This window comes from Esox lucius, chromosome 20 (assembly GCF_011004845.1).
Source record: "Esox lucius isolate fEsoLuc1 chromosome 20, fEsoLuc1.pri, whole genome shotgun sequence".
Lineage (NCBI taxonomy): Eukaryota > Metazoa > Chordata > Actinopteri > Esociformes > Esocidae > Esox > Esox lucius.
The window spans coordinates 5554274-5577341 of NC_047588.1; the positions used below are offsets into that span (position 1 = coordinate 5554274).

The 23068-nt window shown below is 40.0% G+C and overlaps 1 protein-coding gene across 1 annotated transcript; it reads right to left on the reverse strand.

Moving 5' to 3' along the window:
* Nucleotides 1-6724: 6724 nt before the first annotated feature.
* Nucleotides 6725-14447, reverse strand: gdf6a (growth differentiation factor 6a). Its single transcript, XM_010904895.2, has 2 exons — nucleotides 13974-14447; nucleotides 6725-9700 (listed from the first exon to the last, which is right to left on the reverse strand). The coding sequence occupies exons 1-2, from the start codon at nucleotides 14320-14322 to the stop codon at nucleotides 8808-8810; spliced, it is 1242 nt and encodes a 413-aa protein (XP_010903197.1). The 5' UTR covers nucleotides 14323-14447; the 3' UTR covers nucleotides 6725-8807.
* Between the last annotated feature and the right edge of the window lie 8621 nt (nucleotides 14448-23068).

The following is a 23068-nucleotide window of genomic DNA, read 5'->3' on the forward strand; positions in this document are numbered from 1 at the left end:
CACATGCTCTTACACATGGAAGGTTGCTGTACAGCCAACTAAGAAGTGATGAGGTGCACCTCACACTTGCCATGTTTTCATGCTTTAGCTAACTTAACGAGGCTCATGGTATCATTGGGACGAAGGATTCCATTTGATCCGGAGGTGGTCGTAAGCCATTAGCCTAGACGGAGACAAGTGTTGGCTTCACGAGCATTGTGAGGTTAGTCAGTCAGGCCTCAGTGAGCACTGAGGTCAAGTGGAGCCCATCAGACATCAGATCGAGTCTCAACCTCTGAACATCTTCACCGAAACCCCGGCACAACACGTTCACAAAAACGCATGCGCATGAACACGGACGCACGCACTTTTCCCGAGAGAAAGGAATGCTGTTTGCTCACTTCACTCATCCATGAAAAAGCCTCATCTAAAAAGTCTGTGGGACATTCTCCCGTGTCCTCTCCTTGTGTTCCACGGCACGTCTAGGCAACAACCCCCCCCCCCAGACCTCACAAACATGGAGACACACACCCCTTCCCCTGCACCCCACACACCAACACCACCAAGACCACTTTACCAGCACAAAAAGATGCGACACGGCTGCACTTTCCTTTTCAACCTAGCATGCAAAGCCCCTCCCCTCCCAACACCCCCAACCCCCATCTCTCCCACCTTTGTATCAGTTGAAAGGCATATGGCTTCTGCCATTTGATTCTGCTGGCTGAAAGTGCCTTTCACTTCACCGCAGTTCACAAAGAGGTCAGATTACAGCAAACAGAAATATTGTGTGAGAGCTCACTTTTTTTGTGTGGAGAGGGTTTTTTCGAGCTAAGATGTGAGAGACAAGAATAGAAAGAAAGAGGGAGCGTGTGATAAAGTTACATCTGGTCAAACAAAACTCACAACATTCCTCATATCAAAAAAGACTACAATAATTTATCACGCTCAGAATGGACAGTGGTATTATAAGGAATGAATCGAAACAAACACTAAGCACATATGTGATTCATTTTTGAATAAATGCACATTTTCAACCATGTTAGACGTCGTAACATGAATCAAAAACGGATCCCTCATAATTCACTCCGGAAAGAATCTCAGAGAACAACAGCCAGAGTCTTTCTGCGTAATTAGCGTCAACTGGGAACAAAAACAATGAAGGCCTGACATCTGAAAAATCATGTCACAATGCGTAAAATCAATACAAAATCGGATAACGTTTGGATTGATGATAGCGTAGCATCAAAATGTCACTGTGTTCTCTGTATTTGTAACAAGATGAGCCTATGTTTATGTACCAAACTCCTCTGGGTCTTCAGGGTTATCTAGTCTCGCCGGGCTCTTTGTCCTGCTTCGGTAAATAATTAATATGAACTGTTCCTCCACTGACCTCGTTTGTTAAAATACTTGTACCTGACAACTTTCCACTGTTCGTGCTCTGAGAGACTTCTGGTGACAAGCACAGGCCTTGTTCTCAACTTAATGTGTCTCCTTGTGTTGGTTAAATGAATTGTTAAATGCATTTAGCACTTCCTGCCGTCTGTGATGTACAGTGTAGTTAACATTAATAATAACAGGGATCCTTCTGAGGGGAATTTTCAGTATGCTCCCTTCTAATTAGACTGCTACTAATCTACCCATTTATTACCAATATTTTGCCTTGGTGTAAAAGCTATTGAACTATAGATTCGATTCACAGACCAACTTTTGGAGAACCACACCAAAACAGCCACTGAAACCACAGCAAGAGAATTCAGCACATCAAACACTTCTCTGCAAGGAACCCAAGGCTATTACTTTTGAAAAAGCTAACCCATCTTTACTTCAATGATCGTTTCTTTTAGCAGAATAACAGTTGTCGAGATAGTGTCATAGTGGGTTCAAATCTGGGCCTGCTATCCTCCACAGACCGTGGGCTCTTCGAAGAGGTCTCCCGCAGCTGAGTCCATCCTCACGGGTCAAGATGCTACCAGCCAGCTTAGAAACATTCCTATTGAAGGGATCATCAAACATGTATTCCTTTCGTACACTGCTGCCAACAACCTCTGTGACCACATAAGCCAGCCTGGTAATTGGAAAAGCTGGCAAAAGTGCTAACATACTAAAATTCAGACAAACTGTTGGTGAAACATTAAACTTACACCAATTTTACACATTTTCAGCACCAGCGGAGAAGAAAACCAAACCTAACACCTCTAGAGAGTATCACCAGTGTGTGTGCGTATTTGCGTGTGTGCGTGTGTGTGTGTAAAAGGGAAAACAGAGGGTGGGAAGGGGATGGCATTCCTGAATGGAGGACTGAGTTGCACCATAAATCTGTCCCTCAACGGGAAGACAAAATGAAAAGGGCCCCCGTCATAAAACATCTGCAACAGTTCCATCCGCCACCAACACATCATGGGGTAATTACTCTGAGGGGGCTAAGATACCGTGAAATCTTTTACTCCCTTTTGTACACCATGCAGTGTGTGTGTATGTATATATTTATGTGTTTGTGTGTGCGTGCACCCCCGAAAATGTGTGCGTGTGTGACCTAGCATTCAGTCAAATCTGGCACAGCGCATGTTGCCCTTGCCCTGTTGTTTTGTTGACAGAGAGTCACCCTATTCCGAAGTTGCATTATTGATTGTCTGATCTTTTCTTCATGGGCCGGGAGTGTCTTCCACACCTCGTAATCAAGCGTAATTGAGGCGAACTGTACACGATGCGTCTGAAACGCTAGACAGGTGAGCCGCGGCGTCTCGTGATTAATGTAGTGTGCTGGTGTTCGGGGCCCTGACCTTTTGAGATACCCCAGGCACCATTTTTCAGTGAAAGCTTTGCCTTCTTTGAGATGTGGAGTTGTCCATCAGGCCCTCTTAGCTCCGCATCACCCGGCAACCCCCCTCCCATCTCCTACTCCCCCTACACCGGGGAGATCCTAGTACTCATGACCCATGTTTGTTTTAACTATGTATTGCTACTCCGTATCAAACCGACCTCTTCGGTATGCTTCTCACACCTGGGTCAGCCGGCTTGGATCCAGGGGCTACGTTCTTGCCGGACACGAATGAGACCGGATTGATGTGTGGTGTTGCGATGCTGGTTTCCAATTCAAGCTGCTGGGTTGGTCAAGGTCTCCCAACTCCCCCTCATGCTATGCGCTGGAGGTCTTGACCAATGGAAGGCATGCCTGGTCCCCTGGCCAATCGCAAGTCCTTCTCCTCCTCCCAGCACCATTCCAGTTGCCATCACAGATGTGAATTGACAGGGAGGTCATGTCCTGGCTTTGCCCCCAAACATAAGCATTGTCGAAGTAACTGAGCAAATTTACTCTCGTATCCAGCACATTTAGGCACTCACACAAACACACAAAGACACTGGTTAGTCTCACACACAGATACTCAGACAAATGTCCTGACAAATGTATACATATATATATCCACACAAAGAAGAAACTTTGTTTTGGGTCTGTAGCTAGGCGCATCAATTCATAGGCACTTATGGAGTAAAACGCTTGTGGCACACAATCAATTTGAGGTGTGATTACCGGGCAGCTCGACCTCCACAACACAGTCCTGGTTAGTAGCAGCAAGATGAAGCGGGGTGAAAGGCCATTCTGGGACATTCCTGGAGAGAACAAACGGACCAAAAGGGTTGAGCTGGAACTTGTAGATCCGTCAACCTCACACAGTCAACACTGTCTCTGGCATGACCTTCATCAGTCATTTTTTAAAACGTTAGGCCAGGATCGACTGTCTGAATCGGTCCCTTCCTGAGTTATGCCGAAACCTCTACCATCCATTAATGCTTCGATTTCATTTGAAATATATTGCTATGTGACGATGGATAACATAAAGCATCAAAGGCTGGGGTGTAATTGATTTAACAATTGAGGTGTTTGCAGGCCTTTCCCCTTGATTGGCTTGAGGGTACCTCAGCCAGTGGAGAGGTAACTGGTGGGTTAGCACAGGTCCTCAGAGGGTCCTCCTGACTTAACAACCGCAGGGCTGGGAAAGAAATGAACACAGCAGATGCCACATTAGTCCTTTGTTAGGTTAACCCTGTGTTTTCCTTTTTTTTACTCCGAGAGCAGATGCCAGGGGCAACCACCTCTCTTTACAGCATCACCGACTCGTTACTCCATTTTCAATTTACTCACTTAGCAGACATTGGCATCCAGAGTGACATACAGAAACAATTAGGGTTAACACTCCTATCTTCAAATATAGAGCAACAGATTGTTCAATCTGATGGCTTGGGGATTCAACCCAGCAACATTTTAGTTAGTGGTCAGAAGCTCTAGGTTGTAACACCCTGAAGTAAAACTGATACTAGATTATTAAAAAAAAGGTGGTTAGTCATTTCTTATTTTCAATGGGATTGTTGGCCTGATTCAACTCACTTTCTGTCTCAGAAGAAAGAGGTGTATGAAAATAAATGTGACCTCTGGCATTTAGGCACAAGCAAGTCTATTTAATGTTTGGACTCACCACGCCCTTTGTCTCCAGGCCAGTGGTTCAATGTGGGGCGGCAGCAGGGGTCAGTCCAGGCATCTGCTGTTACTCTGCAACACTCATCGGTCCATCTGTGTGTGCTACCATCCTTCTGTTCTCTAGAGCACATGCAGTCATACACACGTGCATGTTCACTTACATCAAGTTAGACTTCAACACTTTAAACCAACCCAATTATTTGTGTGTATGTGTGTGGGTGTGTTTGTGTGTGTGTGTCTGTCTGTGCGCGCGCACACGCTCTGGAAAGAAAAGGGAAATACGCCACCTTGCTCTGCCTGTGGGGTAATTAGCCACAAACCAGTGGGTCAATGCAAGACCAAAAAAATAAAAGGGAACAGGTGAGCACTCTTCTCCGGAAATAAAAAAAGAAAACAATTTCTGAGTACAGAAGCATTTACTGACTGTCATTGATAAAAAGTATTACATTTGACCTAGTCTAAAGTGTCCTAATCAAGCATTCTCATGCTACAAAATCAAGAATTATAATGCTCAAGCATTTTCAAGTCAGCCATTAAACAAACAGTTCATGTAAGCCATTGAATGCATTTGACCACGTACGTCCACTTCCCTATACACTTCTTCTCTGAATGTTATGTTTCATTAATTCTCCCCACTGGATCGTGGATGAGGACATCACTGATAAAGGGGGGGGTTAAGTATGGGGAAAATGTTAGTCCCGAAGAGCCAACTTGTGTTTTTAAATTTGGAGAGACTCCCGGACGGTTTGGAAAAACTGTGTAGATCTTGATAATGTTATCATGGATGTCATGGACCACAAATAGGCAGCAAACTCAGTGGTGCACAGATGTGTGGTGTCAACAATATTTGTGTTAAACATTCTCTGCATATTCTGAGGGAGCAGTCACTTTGCCAACATGAGTTGGATTAAATAAATATATTAGAAAGAAATGTTAAACGCCCCTCCCTCTCTGAATGGCTTCCCCATAATGGTGACTAAGACAATTATGCAACTAAGAGGAAAAACGTAATCTATTTTATATAAAACCATTAGCAGTGAAGAGTGAATGATAGAGATGAGTAAACTACTGCATTCCTTCCTTGTCATCGGCATGTAACCATTCTCGAAACTTCCTACACCAGTGATTTCATCACAGCCCTTTATTCAATAAAGGATACAAACAAACCAAAAAATCCCACAAAGAGGAGCTGGTTGGAAGGGTATTTGATTCCAAACCCTCTTTCTCACAATCAATATCACAAAAATCAAGGAACATAGAGCACAATGGCCTAATGGCAGCCAAACAATTACAACCCTGGCCTTCACATCACCTGGAACACTTCTCTGTTCACCTAGAACTGCAGATCTCATAGCAAAATATTGGTACACTGTGCCTGAAGGGGGGCTGGGATTAGTCGCTTAAAATCCTGACGCTGTTCAATGAAGCCACAAAGACATAGCCTGAAGGGTCATTTGGTTATACTCATGGGAGTGGTAGTTGTGTCAGCCATTTGCAGGGGCCGCTAAAGAGGGCACTTAGTGTCCTCTCTTTCCCCTAGCGAACATGTGGGGAGTGACATGATACTGTAAAAGAGCCTGGATAACATCTAACATTTCAAAGCCATTTCCTAATTGTTTCCAGGCCAAGGTCGATAGCCTATATGGAAGCACTCCCTCCTTTCAAAGTTTTTGTCATCCAGCAGATTGGGAAATGTTAAAGTGTTAAGTAAACTTGACCCTGGGGGGTGGCTAATTCATTGGGAAATAGCTGTGGTTCATCTATTCAGTAACCTATCATGGACAGTCAATGCATTTCCTTCTAGTTGCATGGCCACCGCGTTGACGGTATAGCACTTAGCAGAGCAGGGAACAATAACACTACGGCTATGATGGGAGATGTTGCTGTTTACATGCAAGCGAAAGCAATTACATGTCCTGTGGCTTGAGGCAGAGCCCTATGACTTGTAATAAGTTAATGGACTGCAGAACCGTTATATAATTTACAGCCTATGAACTCCTGCCAATAAAGATGAATGATTTGTTTACATTGTATTAACTTTTAAAGGAATCCGAGCTTCATTGTCACTCCCATTGAGTTATACCGCATGAAAATAAATGACATTAAGTCAACGGCGTCATTGCTGTAACCAGCAGAAGTCATTTTAATCGCACATGTGTAGAATGTGGTGTATTGTCCACTAGAAATGAAACAACATGCTGCGCTAAAAGCTAGTTTTGTAATACAAACACATTTATTGGTTAAGATTTCGAAATATATCTTGGAGGCACTGTTATCTCATAAGATTGAAATTAATTGAAAATGTTTGAGAAATGTCAACAATATATAAACAAACAGGATATCCCATTCAAGTTTTGAAACCAAGGGGAAAACGAGAATTTTTCTAGTCACTTGTAATGCAAACATAAATGGGGACACTCTTAACTTTTTACTTAATTTTTCGGAAAATACCCAAAGCTGAAATAGAAGTGTGTATTTTACCATTATTCAAATCCTCCTTGTCTGAATCTATTAAATCTTGGCTTCCAACAATGTTAAAAGTACTGTAATTAGTGAGTTGCAGATCTGTAACTTCACTAGGGGGGACGTAGAGTTACATATCACTTCAAAGTGATGTTTTCCCTTTGTCACACAGATGGGCAGTTCACCGATTTCTGTCAAATTACACGGGGAATAGAGTCATGGGAATACAAGGGAAGTGGATTTTTTTTCATTTTTTTTTCATTTTATTAGTACAGTAATGGTGTGGAATAGTATCCATTAATATGTATGTATATAAACGTATAATTTCATATATCATTGAAAAAAACGTAACACTAGTTGAATGCACCTCAGAACTCAGGACCTAGGTAATTATGAGGTAGACATCAATAATGGTATTTCCACCCTCAGCAAAAACAAATATTGGATACAGCTTAAATTACTCTTATCAATGTAAGAAATATATGATTATCATGAAACTCTGTACATCACAAATAATAAAATTATTATAGAATAGAAATTATAACGATTTGAGTGCATTTAAGGTATGTACATTTACAAAGAAATGCATTTAGTCATTTCTCCATTCGTTGCACTTGTAAAGTTTTAACTATACAAATATGTACAGCTCAAATAATGAACAGCAGTGCATTCAAAGCTAATGTGCATTTAAATATCATCTCCTTTGCGAGTCATTTCTGGTCAGTCGATGTATCATGAAAAAGCCGTTCATCCTGACTACATGACATAGGCGCAGTCAGTTGTGGAAGTGCATTTTGTAAAGATGCAGACGTTGACGATGCAAATATTTGTCTTAATTATTTAACGGTGGCTTCTAGTGTCCTCGCGTGCTCCTGTGTGCATCCAAGTCGCCTTTCACGGTGCCTCCAACAAGTCAGTCAGCTGTCAAGGGCAGGCACAATACGAATGCCAATTTCCATAGATCCAATAGTTTTACTTGTCTGTTTAGTCTTACATTCGATTCCCCCGGCTGTGATGACTTAGGAGCGATTCAGAGGAAGCAAGGCGCAGGGAAATCTCTTCTAGGCATACCCGCGCTATCTCTTTTCCTCAGACCCCATTGTGTTTGGTAGATTACATTCACCTTTCGAGAGGGAGGGGGGCTACGGCCTATTGATAACGCATCAGAAGAGCTGGGTAGTTTAGACTGGTCACTGGCAGTGAGCCTGGAAACACCCGCAACAAATGAGTCCTCTTTGCAAAACCGTAGCAGGGAGCTGCAACAATGCACAAGGGCTATCCCGTGACTGCGGCCTAGTTTGAACAGGTGCATTCCACTGTGCCCATTTTGGACACAGTCCACGAATGAAAGACCAACAATTCTACGTTTCCTCAGACGTTAACGTTATAATGGCCTATATAACAACTATCTATTTTATTATATTGACATGTGAATGTCAATATAATAATGATTGGCCACGCCTGAGCCATTTTGATGCCCACCCCTCCACGGTGGATATAGGCAAAGGAGTTATGACAGCCTCTCAATCCATGTCAGGGCCTGGCAAACAATTGACCGTGCTATTGAAAACGTGTCAAATGGATGAAAAAGGTTTTCTGGGCATGTAGATGAAGACAGCAATTGAACATCGAAAGCTATGAAAGATTTTACTGACTTTAATTTGGACAAAAATAAATATGCATGCTTGCACAGGCCACCACTACAAATAACACCTCAGGCGGATCCCTTTTGAGTTAAGTTTAGCCGCACCATGATATGGCCAGACGCATGGGTCTATATGCTTCAGATATGCCATGGACAGTTGTAGCCAAGCTTTCAAACTCTAAGCTGTACCGACTGACTTATCTTTGATTTTACGGGGTTTAAATACTTTCAAGAGTTGCCAAGACGCTACCTGCAGCCACACTGCTCAACAACCATGTCCTCGTACTGCTTATACACAACGTTATTGCCCGAGTCTATGTAAAGAATGCTGATGGGACTTAGTTTGGTGGGAACACAACAGCTAGGTGGTGTGCTATTTGGGTCCATGGAATTCATGAGAGTTTGAATGATGGCATGGTTTGTTGGCTCTAAATGCGATCTCAATGGGAAGTCGCACACGCCCTCGCAGTGGTACGCCTCGTAATCCAAAGGCGCAATGATCCAATCATCCCACCCTAGCTCTTTGAAATTCACGTGCAGAGCCTTTTTGCTGCATCTAGATTTTGATTTTTTGCCATGTCTCTTCCCATGACGATTGTTCAATGCAGTCCTACGTCTGCGTCTGGCTTTAAACTGCAGGCCCCTCTCCTCGTCCGACTGGCTCTCAGATCCACGTGACTTGATCTTCTCTTTCATTTCGTTGAACAGGTTCTCTCTTTTCTTGGACCTGGTATAAACCACCAAGATGGCCTTCTCTTGCTGGGTTCGGTCGGTTCTGTCAAATCCCAGCTGTTTTAAATCGACTTCCGTTTCTGATTTACCAAGAGTGGCCTTGAGTTGGAGACATATCTGGCCACCCTGGGCTGAGTGATGCGGGTTTTTAAACATTCCCCACACGTCCAAAACCTCCCATCCTGGTTTTTGGGAATCCAGAGGGTCAAGGGATCTGGAATCCAGTAGCCGTTCTGATCGACAGGAGAGTAATTGGATGTCATACAGACTTGTCGGGGACGCTTGGAAATCCCCGGGCACTTTTCTGAAAATCCTTAATTCAGCTCCAACCAGCTCCTCTTTGTCTGAAAGGGTTGAGACATCAAACAGATACTTTTGTCTTTGCAAAGGAGAGTGCAAGAGATCGTCTGCAAGATAAAAAAGAAATAATTGCAGTCAGATTCACTTAGAGTGTACAGTGTTCTGAAGAGGCAGGGAGGAGGGTACACATTCTCACAAAGAGGCCAGATCCGCTGGCCTTCTTTCTTGTTTTTCAGTGACCACTCTGCAGTTATGCTGAGCCCAACTACGACTGACACATATTCAAATGATATAAAAAGGTCTCATGTTTAACATCATACTTGATAACATCTTTAAGCAGAAATATTACATTTTAATTGGGCTATGATATTGTAGCCATTCTTAACATCATCAGTCTACAAATTCAATATTATCAAACATCAATGTTAACTTAATAATAATAGCATATTTACTAAAGCCTTATTAGCAATTGAGAAAATGAAGGTGAAATCAGCGTAGTTTCCTAAGTTTCTACGATACAATTGTTGAGGAAATTGTCAGATACACCTTCGATCATAAAGACAACAGCAGCTGGCATTACATCTCTGTTATTTTCTCACTGTCTCGCTTTCTCTCTCACTGTGCATTTTTGTTGCTTTTAATTAGGCTACTAATTTTGATATATTTGTGCAAATTGCAATATAATAAAATAAAAAAAATAAAAACTCCATTAACAATGTTGTGTATTAGGCAACAGTGAGCCTATTTTAGTAGTCTGTATTCCTCAAATGTACTCATATACTTTAACTGTCGTAACTATTTTATTGGCACAAAATCGAAATGTATGTATTTTAATTAGGATAATTGTGAAATTAGGAGGCACACTTTAACATTTGTCTACCTGTAAAGCCAAATCGCAGATAATGTCCAACTGAACTGCCAATCAATGTAAAGTCATTATTAAATATACATTTTGTATAGTTATTATAGTTGTATAATATTAGTCCAACGAAGAACGCAGGGAATAACTTAACTAAACGAGGAGCCTTTATATTAAGTTGCATTAAATAACATGTGCCATAAAAATGCATTTAAAAAACCTTAATCAATATTGTTGAGCATATACACCAGGGTCGTAGTTAAATGACGGGATTTCAATCTGCCAGACACAACGGGCAAAAAGACGACATAGTCTACTGTACTCATCTGAACAATACACAATTCATGCATTATTCTCTCCATACCCACCAGGCCTAGGCTAAACATATTCAATCACCGTTATGCGCTTCGATGTGAGTTGGAATATTACAGTAACTCAGCTGAAAGAGCGTGAATCTTGCAAAGCCAGAGGTTGTGTGTCCGATTCCCATGACAAGGTCAGAAATGTATGCATTCGCAAATATTAACCGCTCCGGACAAGGGCGTCAGCTAAATTACTAAAATGTAAAATATAATGGTCTACATTTCTTATGTACATTTTCTACCTACGAAATAGGATATGAACATGTGTGTAGGTTCTTTTTTTCAAATATAAAACTCAAAGTATTATAAGACATGAATATCGTTTTTTAACATCGTTTTCAATATGATATATCTTTCGATTAATTACTTGAATATTTCGTCATCATTCATCAATACAAATATATTCTAGGGTAATGCTAAAATTGAGAATGTGTTGACTTCTCTAGGCTACAAAAATGATAGGCCCGGTTCGTCCAAACACAATTAGATGTTCCTTAGCATTAGGACATAATTAGTGATGTTTTGAGTTATCCATCACATGTCACACCGTTTATCATTGCACCATCAATTTAAATACAAAAAAAACTCTTTATGATTTATCAGACACGTGTTTGTAACCTATTTGAATATATGTTATTATAAACAACTGCGCAATGTGTGTTAGCTAACTCCCGCATATATGCTATACATCATACTAACATAATTTTATTCCAAATAGATATTTGAATCTGGTTGCCAGTACTTTTCCCCTGTGAACCCTGTAGAGTTCAATAATAAGTAGATTGAAACCTTGTGTTTGTTTCAGTAACTTTGCACGTATGGTCTGCATTACCGTTTTTTATAAGACCTCAAACAAATCGAATACAAGGTCACCAAATAATTAACAGTTCTGAATTCCCCTCTTCCTCATTAAAATACTTCCCCGCTTATATTTCACCTCCTCTTGCCAACGACAACATTCCCGTTTCGAAAGTGCTCTGTCTGATTATGTTGAAGTTAAAGTGGGAATCTCTTTGAAATGACCATTGCAGTTTGTTTATTTTGAGGTAAGACTGACAAATTAAGGAGGCACGTTATTGACATTATTTGTTGTGAAATTATAAACATTCAGACATACGTAAATTGTGTTATTTATCTGACCAAAAATATCAATTATAATGCATCTTCCACCTATTTAAGGCCAATTATTGTATATCTGATATTAAGGACAACATATCCCTAGGACACGATGATATCATCAGTGTATTACAACGTTAAAGGCTTAACAGAAAAAAGCGAGCTAGCAAGTAGAAACAAGAGAGACAACGAGAGTGGGGAGAGGAGAGAGATTTCTAGTGCTGTGGCTTTCGAGGCCAGTGGGCACTATTCGCGTTTTAATGAGTAACTTGAAGTGCTAAAAGCAATTTTCAAGTATGCGGTTTGTTCTTGTCTTACATAACCAAGCTAGGGATGTCTTCGAATCTGTTTAGCATACGTTTTCTAAATGTTACCAAATATAAACAAATATAGATCCAGTGTAGTGTACACTTACAAGTGTCTCCAAAAAGAGTTGTGCGTAATTGTTGAAAATGCGCAACATAAACATTACGCAACGAAGTAGTCTCTTGAATCTTGCTTTTCGTGCTGATTAAATTGCAAAAAACGTTCTGTTGTAGCTTACTCTGCAATGCACATCGACTCTTGTGAGCCTGGTAAAATCCAGAATTCAGAAACCACCACTGTGCGTAGAGAACGGAAGAAAAATAATTTTCCGCAATTAAAGTGGCGGTCTCACAGGGAGGTACGCAGTAAAATACTAACCACTTCATAGTGAAGGAAGTATTCTTTGTTTTTTCCCCATCATTTTTGGTTAAGTGCCATTGGCTGAGCTGGGTCATTATGAGAGAATAGACAGTGTTTGATATGTTATGACATGAACACTCAATTAGATCACCGAGTTCAAATACTCCAATCAGCGGTTCGATGCTAAGCAACCCTCAGAGAGTTTAGCAAAGGATCAGAGCCAGTGACACATCAAATCAAAATCAGAGGGGGAAAGTGAGTCTTGTTCACCAAATCCGTTTACAATCCATCTCTAAAAGTTGAAGCTCTATATGTTAAAGATGGGAAAGATTCCCAACCATGACCACAACTAATATTTCTCCTCTAAAATAATCCTGAATTACGTTGGCTTTTTGTCTGTGTGTTCGGTTTAATTTAGTGTATCTGCCTTTGCTCAATTCCGTGAAATAATTTTCCACAACAAACTCCTCCAAACCACCTGCAGCCCACCCTAACTCATTCAAATATTTCCGTTTATTAACTGTATCGTTAGCCATACAGATCACAATGCTAACTTTTAACAATACAGAAATTGTTAAGCCTCATTTTGATGCAACCCATCTGTAGAACCAATTCTGACATTTAATCACATTCAGGCCTGTACCAACATTGTAAATTATTTCAAAGGTTCTTTGGAAAAATAACATGTATTGTGATCATTTCAACTGGCCCAGTTCCGCGATTGTCTAGTCTGTAGACACGACGAGGTTTAGAACAGGATGGGTTTGGTGCACGCGGGGACCCATGAATGATTTACTACCTTAATTTAGAGAGTGCCTCAATTAGTGTTTTATTGTCGTGTTACCTGGGGGTCAATGTAGGTCTAATATAACTTTATACTTTGCAAATCTGCTGTATTCCTAAGGCTCTGCAAAATGCGTCCCAACAGAAAATTTAATGCCAACAGACATTTCGTGTGTCCGTCATAAACAATGCTAATGTTCCAGAGCACCTAATAATCTAAGTCCAATGATATAATTGTATTTCGCCTTGTAATATCGTTTTATGAATTAATAATTAGGACATGTCATAACTAAAAAATGACAAATTTAAATACATTGATTCGATCCCTAAAAGTCGAACAAACTATTTTGTGGTTCGTAGTAATGTTATTTTTCGCAAACCAGAAAATGAACTTCTTGAAAATGCAACTTTGGTATTTCAATAATAAAAATTAAAAGTTGTTCAAAATAGATTATGCTATAAAATGTTTTGTTTTTAGGATAAATAATTATTCAACATTAGTGCAGCGATTTGTGCAAAAATCTAACAAACGTAACACCATTCTCCAATAGTTTTATGCAAAAACATAACTTGGTCATTTAAGTGGAAACCAACCTGTTCCTCTGTCCACAAAACTTGTTATGGTGTTAGCAGACTTTGAAGAGCGGAAAAAACTTGCGTTTAGTCCGAGTCTCTCTGCAGCAGAGTACGTCCTGTATATGGAGAGCATGTAATCGTGGGGCACAACTGCGTCCTTAAAGTCTTCTCGGTGAATGCTTAAGCTAGGAGAGGATGCAAAGATCTTTTTTAGAAATTTGGTTGACCTATGTCCATCATGAATGATGCTGGCTCCCTTGTTTCTCCTTGGTACTGAGGGAGATATAATAGCAGCTGACTGAAAACATGGTATATTCCAAATGAAGATGAGCAGCAAATACAACGTTAATACTCGAAATGCGTCCATGTTGGTAATGTCCAAAATATTTTTCAAAGCCCTCTCCACAATGAAACCAATTTTGGAAAGTTAGAGCTGAAGATAGACTGCACGCCAGAGGTGGACTTCTGCGTTCTTGTTTCACCAGAAAAGTGCGTTCGCGCTCTCGGCTTCACATAAGAGCCGAGACTGTTGAATCAACAGAGAAACACGCCCACTCGCAGACGCTGATGTAGACTACTTGATAACTTTTCCCCAGCCTCTCTACGCTCGTTGAGGCAGAGGAGAATATCTGGCGGCCAAAGAGTCGTTTCTTAGCGCAATAACTAACGCCATAGGATGCCAAGTTTAAAGTACAATAACATGTTGACAAAGGTCAACCGGTCGACAAAGATTTCGACAGCCAAGGTAATTAAACCACTTTACAAACTGTCCAATAGAATAGACCTATTCACTACTGTTGCCTGCTAAGATATGTATGACACGGGATCCACTTGTACCCACGAAAACGATGTCCAACATTTCTTATTCGCCTAACTTTGTATTTGTAGTTCTTGTTTAATCACCGATTTTCAGCAATTAAAACATATGTTTTACGTCCAAAACAGTAACAATATCATTTTTCTCTCCATCAGTTACATGGTTTAAATTTGTTTAAGGCGATTCGTTACATGGGTGCAATTCAACATTTTCAGAACCAAAGACCGTAGTTGTAGAAATTGTATTTAAGTGCGAAAACCCACCAGGCTGTGTCCACGAGGGTATCAAAATATGCATAAAGTACCGAAGAAAAGTGTACCATTCAAGGAAAAATGGCAAGGCAACCCTTCATTGCATTTTCAACCTTTCCATTTTGTTGGACTTTACCGACCTCCAATGGCATTGTTACGAACTGCAAGTTGCTTCAACATTTCAAGACCCATTCTGATCAAAATATCTAGGCAACTTGATGAGGACATGATACACGTGTCCAAAAAAGTGTAATTAAGTTCAGTATAAGGCCATCACCTCTCAAGATAAAATATTGAATGAAAACCCCTTGTTGCAATCTCCAGTCTTGAATGGTTTAGCCAAAGATAACATGTGTGCATAGCCTTTGCCAGTAAATTATTAACTGATGGTGGTGCAGGTCAACAAATGCAAGGTCCTTCAGATAAGATAGCACTTTGTCTGAGACAGGAAGCAACACGCAATGGTTTGTTGATGCATCTAGGTGCTGAAATTGTCAATTTGTGTGGCTGCCACATCTTTGACTTTATATTAAACATCATACTATTTTTAGGCCAAAAATACTATTTGTAGGCCTTATTTCTTATTTCAGTATGGGTTAGGAATGGATTAAGAGAATTTGCTTACAAAGGTTTACAAAACAAAATTCCAATGTGTCCACTTTAAAAAAAAAAGCTTTGTTTTGGTTAAAATAGTTGTAAAATGCGTTTGGGCCTTTTTTTTACTTACATTTAGTTAACGTGTTTGCAGCATCGGTGCTCACTTTGGGGGCAAAGCCAACAAAAATGTAACCCTTCTAGAAGGCATCACTGGTGTGTTTGTGTGTGTTTGTGTGTGTGGTCCAGGTCTATAGTATGTGTCCATTTGGAGTACAAAATTATAGTAAAACAAACTGATTATTTGTCTGGTCTCCACTAGGAAGTGTAATTACTAGCTAAGAGGTTAGGTTTAGAGTAAACGTAAAGTTCATGCTAGTGTTAGAATTGGGCATACTTTTATTGTTACTTTTGGCATTATGTGCATGTGTGTCTTGATGTTTTCCTATCCTGGTAGGGACCAAAAATCCCAGTAAGCATAATAAAACAATGAGCATTTGACCTGGTGACATTTTAGTGGTCTCATTTAGCAAAATGACTAAGTTCTTGGTAAATGTTAATATTGGGGTTAGTTGTTGGGAATAATGTTTGGGGTACAGACAACCACAGGAAAAAATGTAATAATGGGGGAAGCATTTCATCTTTTGATTGATTTAATTTAAACAGAAAATATTGTATTATACATTTTTTACAACGTTTTAAATTAGAATAATCCTTAGTTGCCCAACACATATTAGCGTTATTGGACATCAAAAGTATATCTAATTGTGAAGCTCAACATAGGGACTTAGGTATTGGTATTGCATGTACATTATCCCCTTAATTAATGGGAAAGTGAAGCACTCTCCCATCAATTCTGACTCTATTCTTAAAACGCTTGGATGTGAAATAAATAAAATACCATGTGGTTGAATTCTAGATACCCTTGTTTTAGTACATGGTATTGTGGTACCAGTGTGTTATTGTAATGTTTGTGTTTCACCAAATTTTGTGTTTCGGTCAAAAGATTGGGTCTTGGGATCAACAGCGTTCATTGTGGCTCAGATGGATTTTCTTAATTTAGAACAAATAACTTATTTTTTTGTTTCAAATTTTACAACCCAGTTTCCCAAAAAGTTGTGACTCTGTGTAAAATGGAAATAAAATCAGAATGCAAGATGTGCAAATCATCTAAACACTATATCTCAATAACAAATAGTACGAAGGCAACATATTGTTAGGTTCTGGTTGGTTCCTTTTCATTTTGTTTTTGTAAGTAGCCTGTTTTGTTTGTTTGTTGTCTTTTGTTTCTGAACATGCCATGTCCCTTTTGTTCCAATTGTTTTCACCTGTTTGTCGTTTAGTTCTCGTTAGCTCCCTATATAGTTTGTCCTCTTCTGTTAGCCCTTTGTCAATCATTGTGTTGTATGCTTTGTTTTTGGCCGTCCCCACCACCAGTCCGTGGTTTGCCTGCCTGACCGACCGTTCCTTGTAGTTTTCTTGTTTTTTAAAATTTCCTCCATTCCCTAATTAAAAGCCTTTTATTTGCGCTTGGGTCCTGCTCAACTCCAAACATTGCACAAACTTAAATGTTGAAACTCAGAAATGTTCCTTGAAAAATATATGCCTACTTTGAATTTGATTCCAGCAAAACGTTTCAACAAAATGCTGGGACAGGGGCAACAAAAGACAAGAAACATTGTGTAATATAAAAAAGAACCTTGTGGAACATCTCACAACTAAATTGTCTAATTGGCGATTGGGAATAAAAAGAGCATCCCAGAGACTACGAATATTTCAGAAGTAAGGATAGGGAGGGCTTTACCACTCTGTGAAAGACTATGTGGGCAAATAGTGGAACAATTTAAGAATAATGTTTCTCAACATAAAATTTCAAAGAGTTTAAGGATCTCATAATCTATGGTACATAATATAATTAAATAGAAATCTGTACACAAGAGAAAAGTCTGAAAACCAATATTGTAAGGCTGTAATCTTCAGGCCCTCCGGCAGGCACTGCATTAAAAACAAACAGGATTCTGGAGTGGAAATCACTGCATGGGCTCAGGAGCACTTCAGAAAATCATTGTCTGTGAACACAGTACATCGCTGCAATCGCAAATGCAATTTACAACTCTACCATGCAGAGAAGAAACCATATATAAATATATAAGATCCAGATCGTCACATTCTCTGGGCCAGAGCTTTAAGATAAACTGAGGTAAAGTGGAAAACGGTAATGTGATCTGACAGATGAACATTTACATTTTTTCTATTTTTTTTTTGGGAATCATGGACGCCATGTTTCCTGGCTAAAAAAGGAAAGAGACCACCCGGCTTTTAATCAGCTTTTAATCGGCTTTTAATCAGTGCTCACCCTTAATGCTGAACAATATATATAGGTTTTGGAGCAACATATGCTGCCATCCAGACAATGCCTTTTTCGGGAAAGGCCTTGTTTATTTCAGCAAGACAATGCCAAACCACATTCTGCATGTATTACAACAGCATGGCTTCATAGTAAAAGAGTCCGGGTGCTAAACTGGCCTGCCTGCAGTCCAGACCTGTCACCCATTGAAAACTTTTGATGCATTATGAAATGAAAAATACAACAAAGAGGACCCCGAACTGTTGAGCAACTGAAATCCTATATTAAGATTACAGCAATTGGTCTCCTCAGTTCCTAAACACTTACAGAGTGTTGTTAAAAGAAGAGGAGATGCAAAACAGTAACACCTGCCTCTGTCCCAACTTTTTTTAAATGTGTTGCTGGCATCCAATTCAAAATGGGCATATATTTTTCCAAAAACAATAAAATTTCTTTGGTTCAACATTTGATATGTTTTCTTTGTACTATTTTCAATTAAATATAGGGAATACATGATGTGCTAATCATTTCATTCTGTTTGTATTAGCATTTTACGCAGTGCCCCAACTTTTTGGGAAATGGGGTTGTTATTATTATCCAAATTGTTTGTGTTTTTAAGTAGCTAGAAAGTTCTGAAAAGAACTACGTAATGAGGGGACACTGTGTTTGTTATAACAGCCAGCGAAGTGCTAACATAAACTATTTGCTGTCCAGTAAGCAGTGGTACCTTGTTACGGTATGTATTACTGTATTCATTCATATAATTCATCCTATCAAGACTTTGCTGTAGAACAATTAGTGCTGAATTTGCCAAACAGAATATGCCAGAGGTGTTTGTATTTTGATTCCATGTTTCATGATTTTTATGTTCTTGTCATAAAAAAGATTGAATATCTTTTTGTTTTCATATCCTGACCAAGTATAACTAATAGCTACGTGGTCATGTTTTGTTTGCTTATTTTATCAAATGGATATCTATGTATTTATTTAATTACTAATTGGCTGCGTTTATTTCCACGATGTAACCCTTCAGTAGACAGATTTTAACCATGGAGCAGTATTCAGAGACAGCAGATTTGAAAACAGGAATGCCAGTGCAAATAGGCATTTTTGTAGCAGCACCACGGTCTGGACTGACCAATTGAACCTTAAAGGGACCTTCATTCATTTTCAGTATAATAAGTTTCACTCTGAATATCAAATCAATTAGAGTATTGTTTGAGCCTCAATGATTTGCTATGGCTACATGCATTATTTTACTTTTAGATGCATTGTGTAGAATCCTACCTCTAAACAACAGCACAACTTGTCTCCTCCTCGTCTTCCCTTACCAAACGAGACTGGTATAGTAATTGCTAGTTCATGATGGTTAAGGGAGGGAAGGATAGTACTCTGAGTGTGTAAAGCTTGCCTAGGGAGTATGCAAGTGAGTGCAAACTGATAGATGGACCGATGAGAGAGTTTAAATGGGGAATATGTCAGTCACTCCGATTAATATTTTAGAACAAGATTATTTGAAACATTAACTTAAACCAATAACCACAGATGTCTACTGGTCATTTTTGCTTGTTTTTATGCTAGTACAGTAGTACAGTAAAAGTCGTACATATTGCCCTTTAAATGTATCGTGTATATAGAGACAAGCGACAAATTCAAGGAAAAACCAACACAAAGTGTCTCAATAAGGTGTTGTGCCACTACGAGCCACCAGAACAGCTTCCCTGCATCTTGGCAAAGAACCTATGAGTCTCTGGATCTCAACTGGAGGGAACACCATTCTCCCAAACAGTGGCAGACTCAGGCTGCCTGAGGGGCAGGGGCAGATTTTTTTTAAGGGGATCAGCGCGTGGTGGGGCACCAGTGCACAGAAATGTGTGATGCATTTATGGTGAAACAGTTCCAAACCCTGGTTAAGATTAAGATTGAGAATGAACTGTACAGTCAGAAGTTTACATACACTTAGGTTATTTCATGTTAACAAACTATAGTTTGGGCAAGTTGGTTCAGACATCTGCTTTGTGCATGAGAATAATGTTAGCAAAAAAATTATTAGATTATTTAACCTATAATTCACTATATCACAATTCCAGTCAGAAGTTACATACACTATGCTGACTGTGCCATAAGCTAATTGACATAATTTGAGTCAATTGTAGGTGTAACTTTGGATGTATTTCAAACTGAGTGCCTCTTGGCTTGACATCATGAGAAAATCAAAGAAATAGGCCAAGACTTCCGAAAGAAAGAAATTGTAGACGTCCACAAGTCTGCTTCATCCAATTTCCAAACGCCTGAAGGTACCATGTTCATCTGTACAAACAATAGTACGCAAGTACAAACACCATGGGACCACCCAACCGTCATACCGTTCAGGAAGGAGACACATTCTGTCTCCTAGAGATGAATTTGGTGCAAATCAATCCCAGAAGAACAGCAAAAAACCTTGAGAACATGCTGGAGCAAACAGGTACAAAAGTATCTATATCCATCATCATCTTCCGCTTATCCGGGGCCGGGTCGCAGGGGCAGCAGTCTAAGCAGGGATGCCCAGACTTCCCTCTCCCCAGACACTTCCTCCAGCTCTTCCGGGGGGACACCGAGGCATTCCCAGGCCAGCCAGGAGACAGTCCCTCCAGCGTGTCCTAGGTCTTCCCCGGGGTCTCCTCCCGGTGGGACGGGACCGGAACACCTTCCCGGGAAGGCATCCGGAGGCATCCGAAACAGATGCCCAAGCCACCTCAGCTGACCCCTCTCGATGTGGAGGAGCAGCGGCTTTACTCTGAGCTCCTCCCGGGTGACCGAGCTTCTCACCCTATCTCTAAGGGATTGCCTAGCCACCCTGCGGAGAAAGCTAATTTCGGCCACCTGTATCCGGGATCTTGTCCTTTCGGTCATGACCCAAAGCTCATGATCATAGGTGAGAGTAGGAACGTAGATTGACCGGTAAATCGAGAGCTTCGCCTTGCGGCTCAGTGCTTTCTTCACAATGACAGACCGATACATCGACTGCATTACTGCAGAAGCTGCACCGATCCGTCTGTCAATCTCCCGTTCCTAGAAGTATCTATATATATTTTTTTTTTACTGTGGATATACAAAAGTATCTATATCCACAGTAAAACAAGTCCTATATCGACATAACCTGAAAACTGCTCAGCAAGGAAGAAGCCACTGCTCCAGAACCGTGGATATTTTTAACCATAGAGGCATCCCATGAGGGCACATTGTCTTGCATGTGGAATACACATAGAGGCCAAAACATTTTCTAGCATGTAGGGCAGCCTACATGGCACTGCATCATATTATCTCCATTGGAAGGGTAACCACTAGGACACTTGACACTTACAGTTTTTTCTGAATGCTTAAACGCTAATCGTGATTCTTGTAGCACAATTTCTAAAACTATTAATACGTATAGCAAAACCACTCACTGAGTTTGCAAAACTAAAAGCACAAACACTGCTTTGCACTCAGTTTGCAATTTTGTAACACACACTTTGCAAAACTGTAGGCACAATTCACTGCACAACTCTCTTTTTGCAGAAGTTTAAACACAACTCACTGCTTACACTCAATCACCAAATTTCCAACACACTCCTAGCAAAATTATACACATGTATGGCTATCATTAACACCATTTTGCCAACTGTCTGGCACACTTTCACATGTGAAAACTGTTTTAGATAATTAGTTCACTTTGCAATCAGCCTAAGCACTATAAATAAGCCACAGGTAAGCTGTCTGTGTGGAGTACAATGGAAGGAGCAGTAAGAGTGAGAAGAGTGAGAATCAGAGGAGGCCGAGGAGGCCGAGGGAGAGGACGTGGAGGTGAAGAAGTTGGAGGAAGAGGACGTGGAGTTGAAGAAGCGAGAGGGTTAGAGGAAGTTAGAGGAAGAGGACAAGGAGGAGCAAGAAGAGGACGAGGAGGGGAAAGAGGAAGGGTAAGAAGAGTAAGAAATAAAATAACTGATGACATCAGAGCTACAATAGTGGACCATGTCATCAACCATGGGATGCTACATAAACCACGTGACTGCATGGCGGCGAGATCATAGTGTGTCGCAACTCTCTTTTTCAACGGCTCTGGTGCCTAGCATATAGCGTTTCAGCTTTCTCAATTGCTAGTTGCTAGCTTTGAGCCAATCAGAACACAGGGTTTGAAACCAGTAGTAAAGGTCAAAGAGGAAGAAAGAGGGTACCTTCATCTCTTTATTGGAGGAAAGCCCTGCTCTCTAAGATTTAATCATGTTGCAGATATTTCCAAAAAACACAAAAGAGCCTCTTTGGCCGCATATTGCAAGCATCCGAGCTTCTCAGGTAAGTACATTTTTATTAGTTGATTTTTACTTGTTTTGCTGGCAAAACTTTCATTAACATGTATTTCCATGGTTACAGTTTTTTTACAATCGCTATGACAGTTTTTTCAATACATTTAACAAGTTTCCTAAACTCTTAACGCACCAACCTAAAACACACAATTGGCAAAACGGTTAATTTCATGCTCAAAATCACACATTGTAAACTAAACTCCAAAACTAATTTACAAAATACAATAATACACTAACACAATACACTATGTCTAACAAAACAGTTCAAACATGTTTCAAAATCAAATAATTATTCAAAACACTAACACATGTTCTCTTCCAACAGGAACATTTAGTCAATCATAACACAATGACAAAAAAAACACTATCATCAGCTGAAATTACAGAAACTGCATTATTTTATGTATCAGGTCTGCCCTTATACAATAGACAGTATATTGTATTGATCATAGATTGTGTTTTGCACTGCAGTTTCTTTTGATGCCTCTCTACATTTATGTTTTGTTGGGTTTAGTAAATGCATGCATTTTGTTTCTTTTGCTGCAGAAATTCAATACAAAAAATGAATGACCATCTTAGAGTAGCTTTATAGATTGTACAGTTTATGAAAAAAGAAAGACAGAGACAGAATTGCTGCAGTAAAGACTTTATTTGCAAAAGGACATTGCTGCAAGATATACAAACAGAAAAAGCACTGGAAAAATAATAACAAAAACAAAGTAATCTTCTAATCTGCCCGGTCTTCTGCATTTGGCCACATGTTCTCATCCACATCA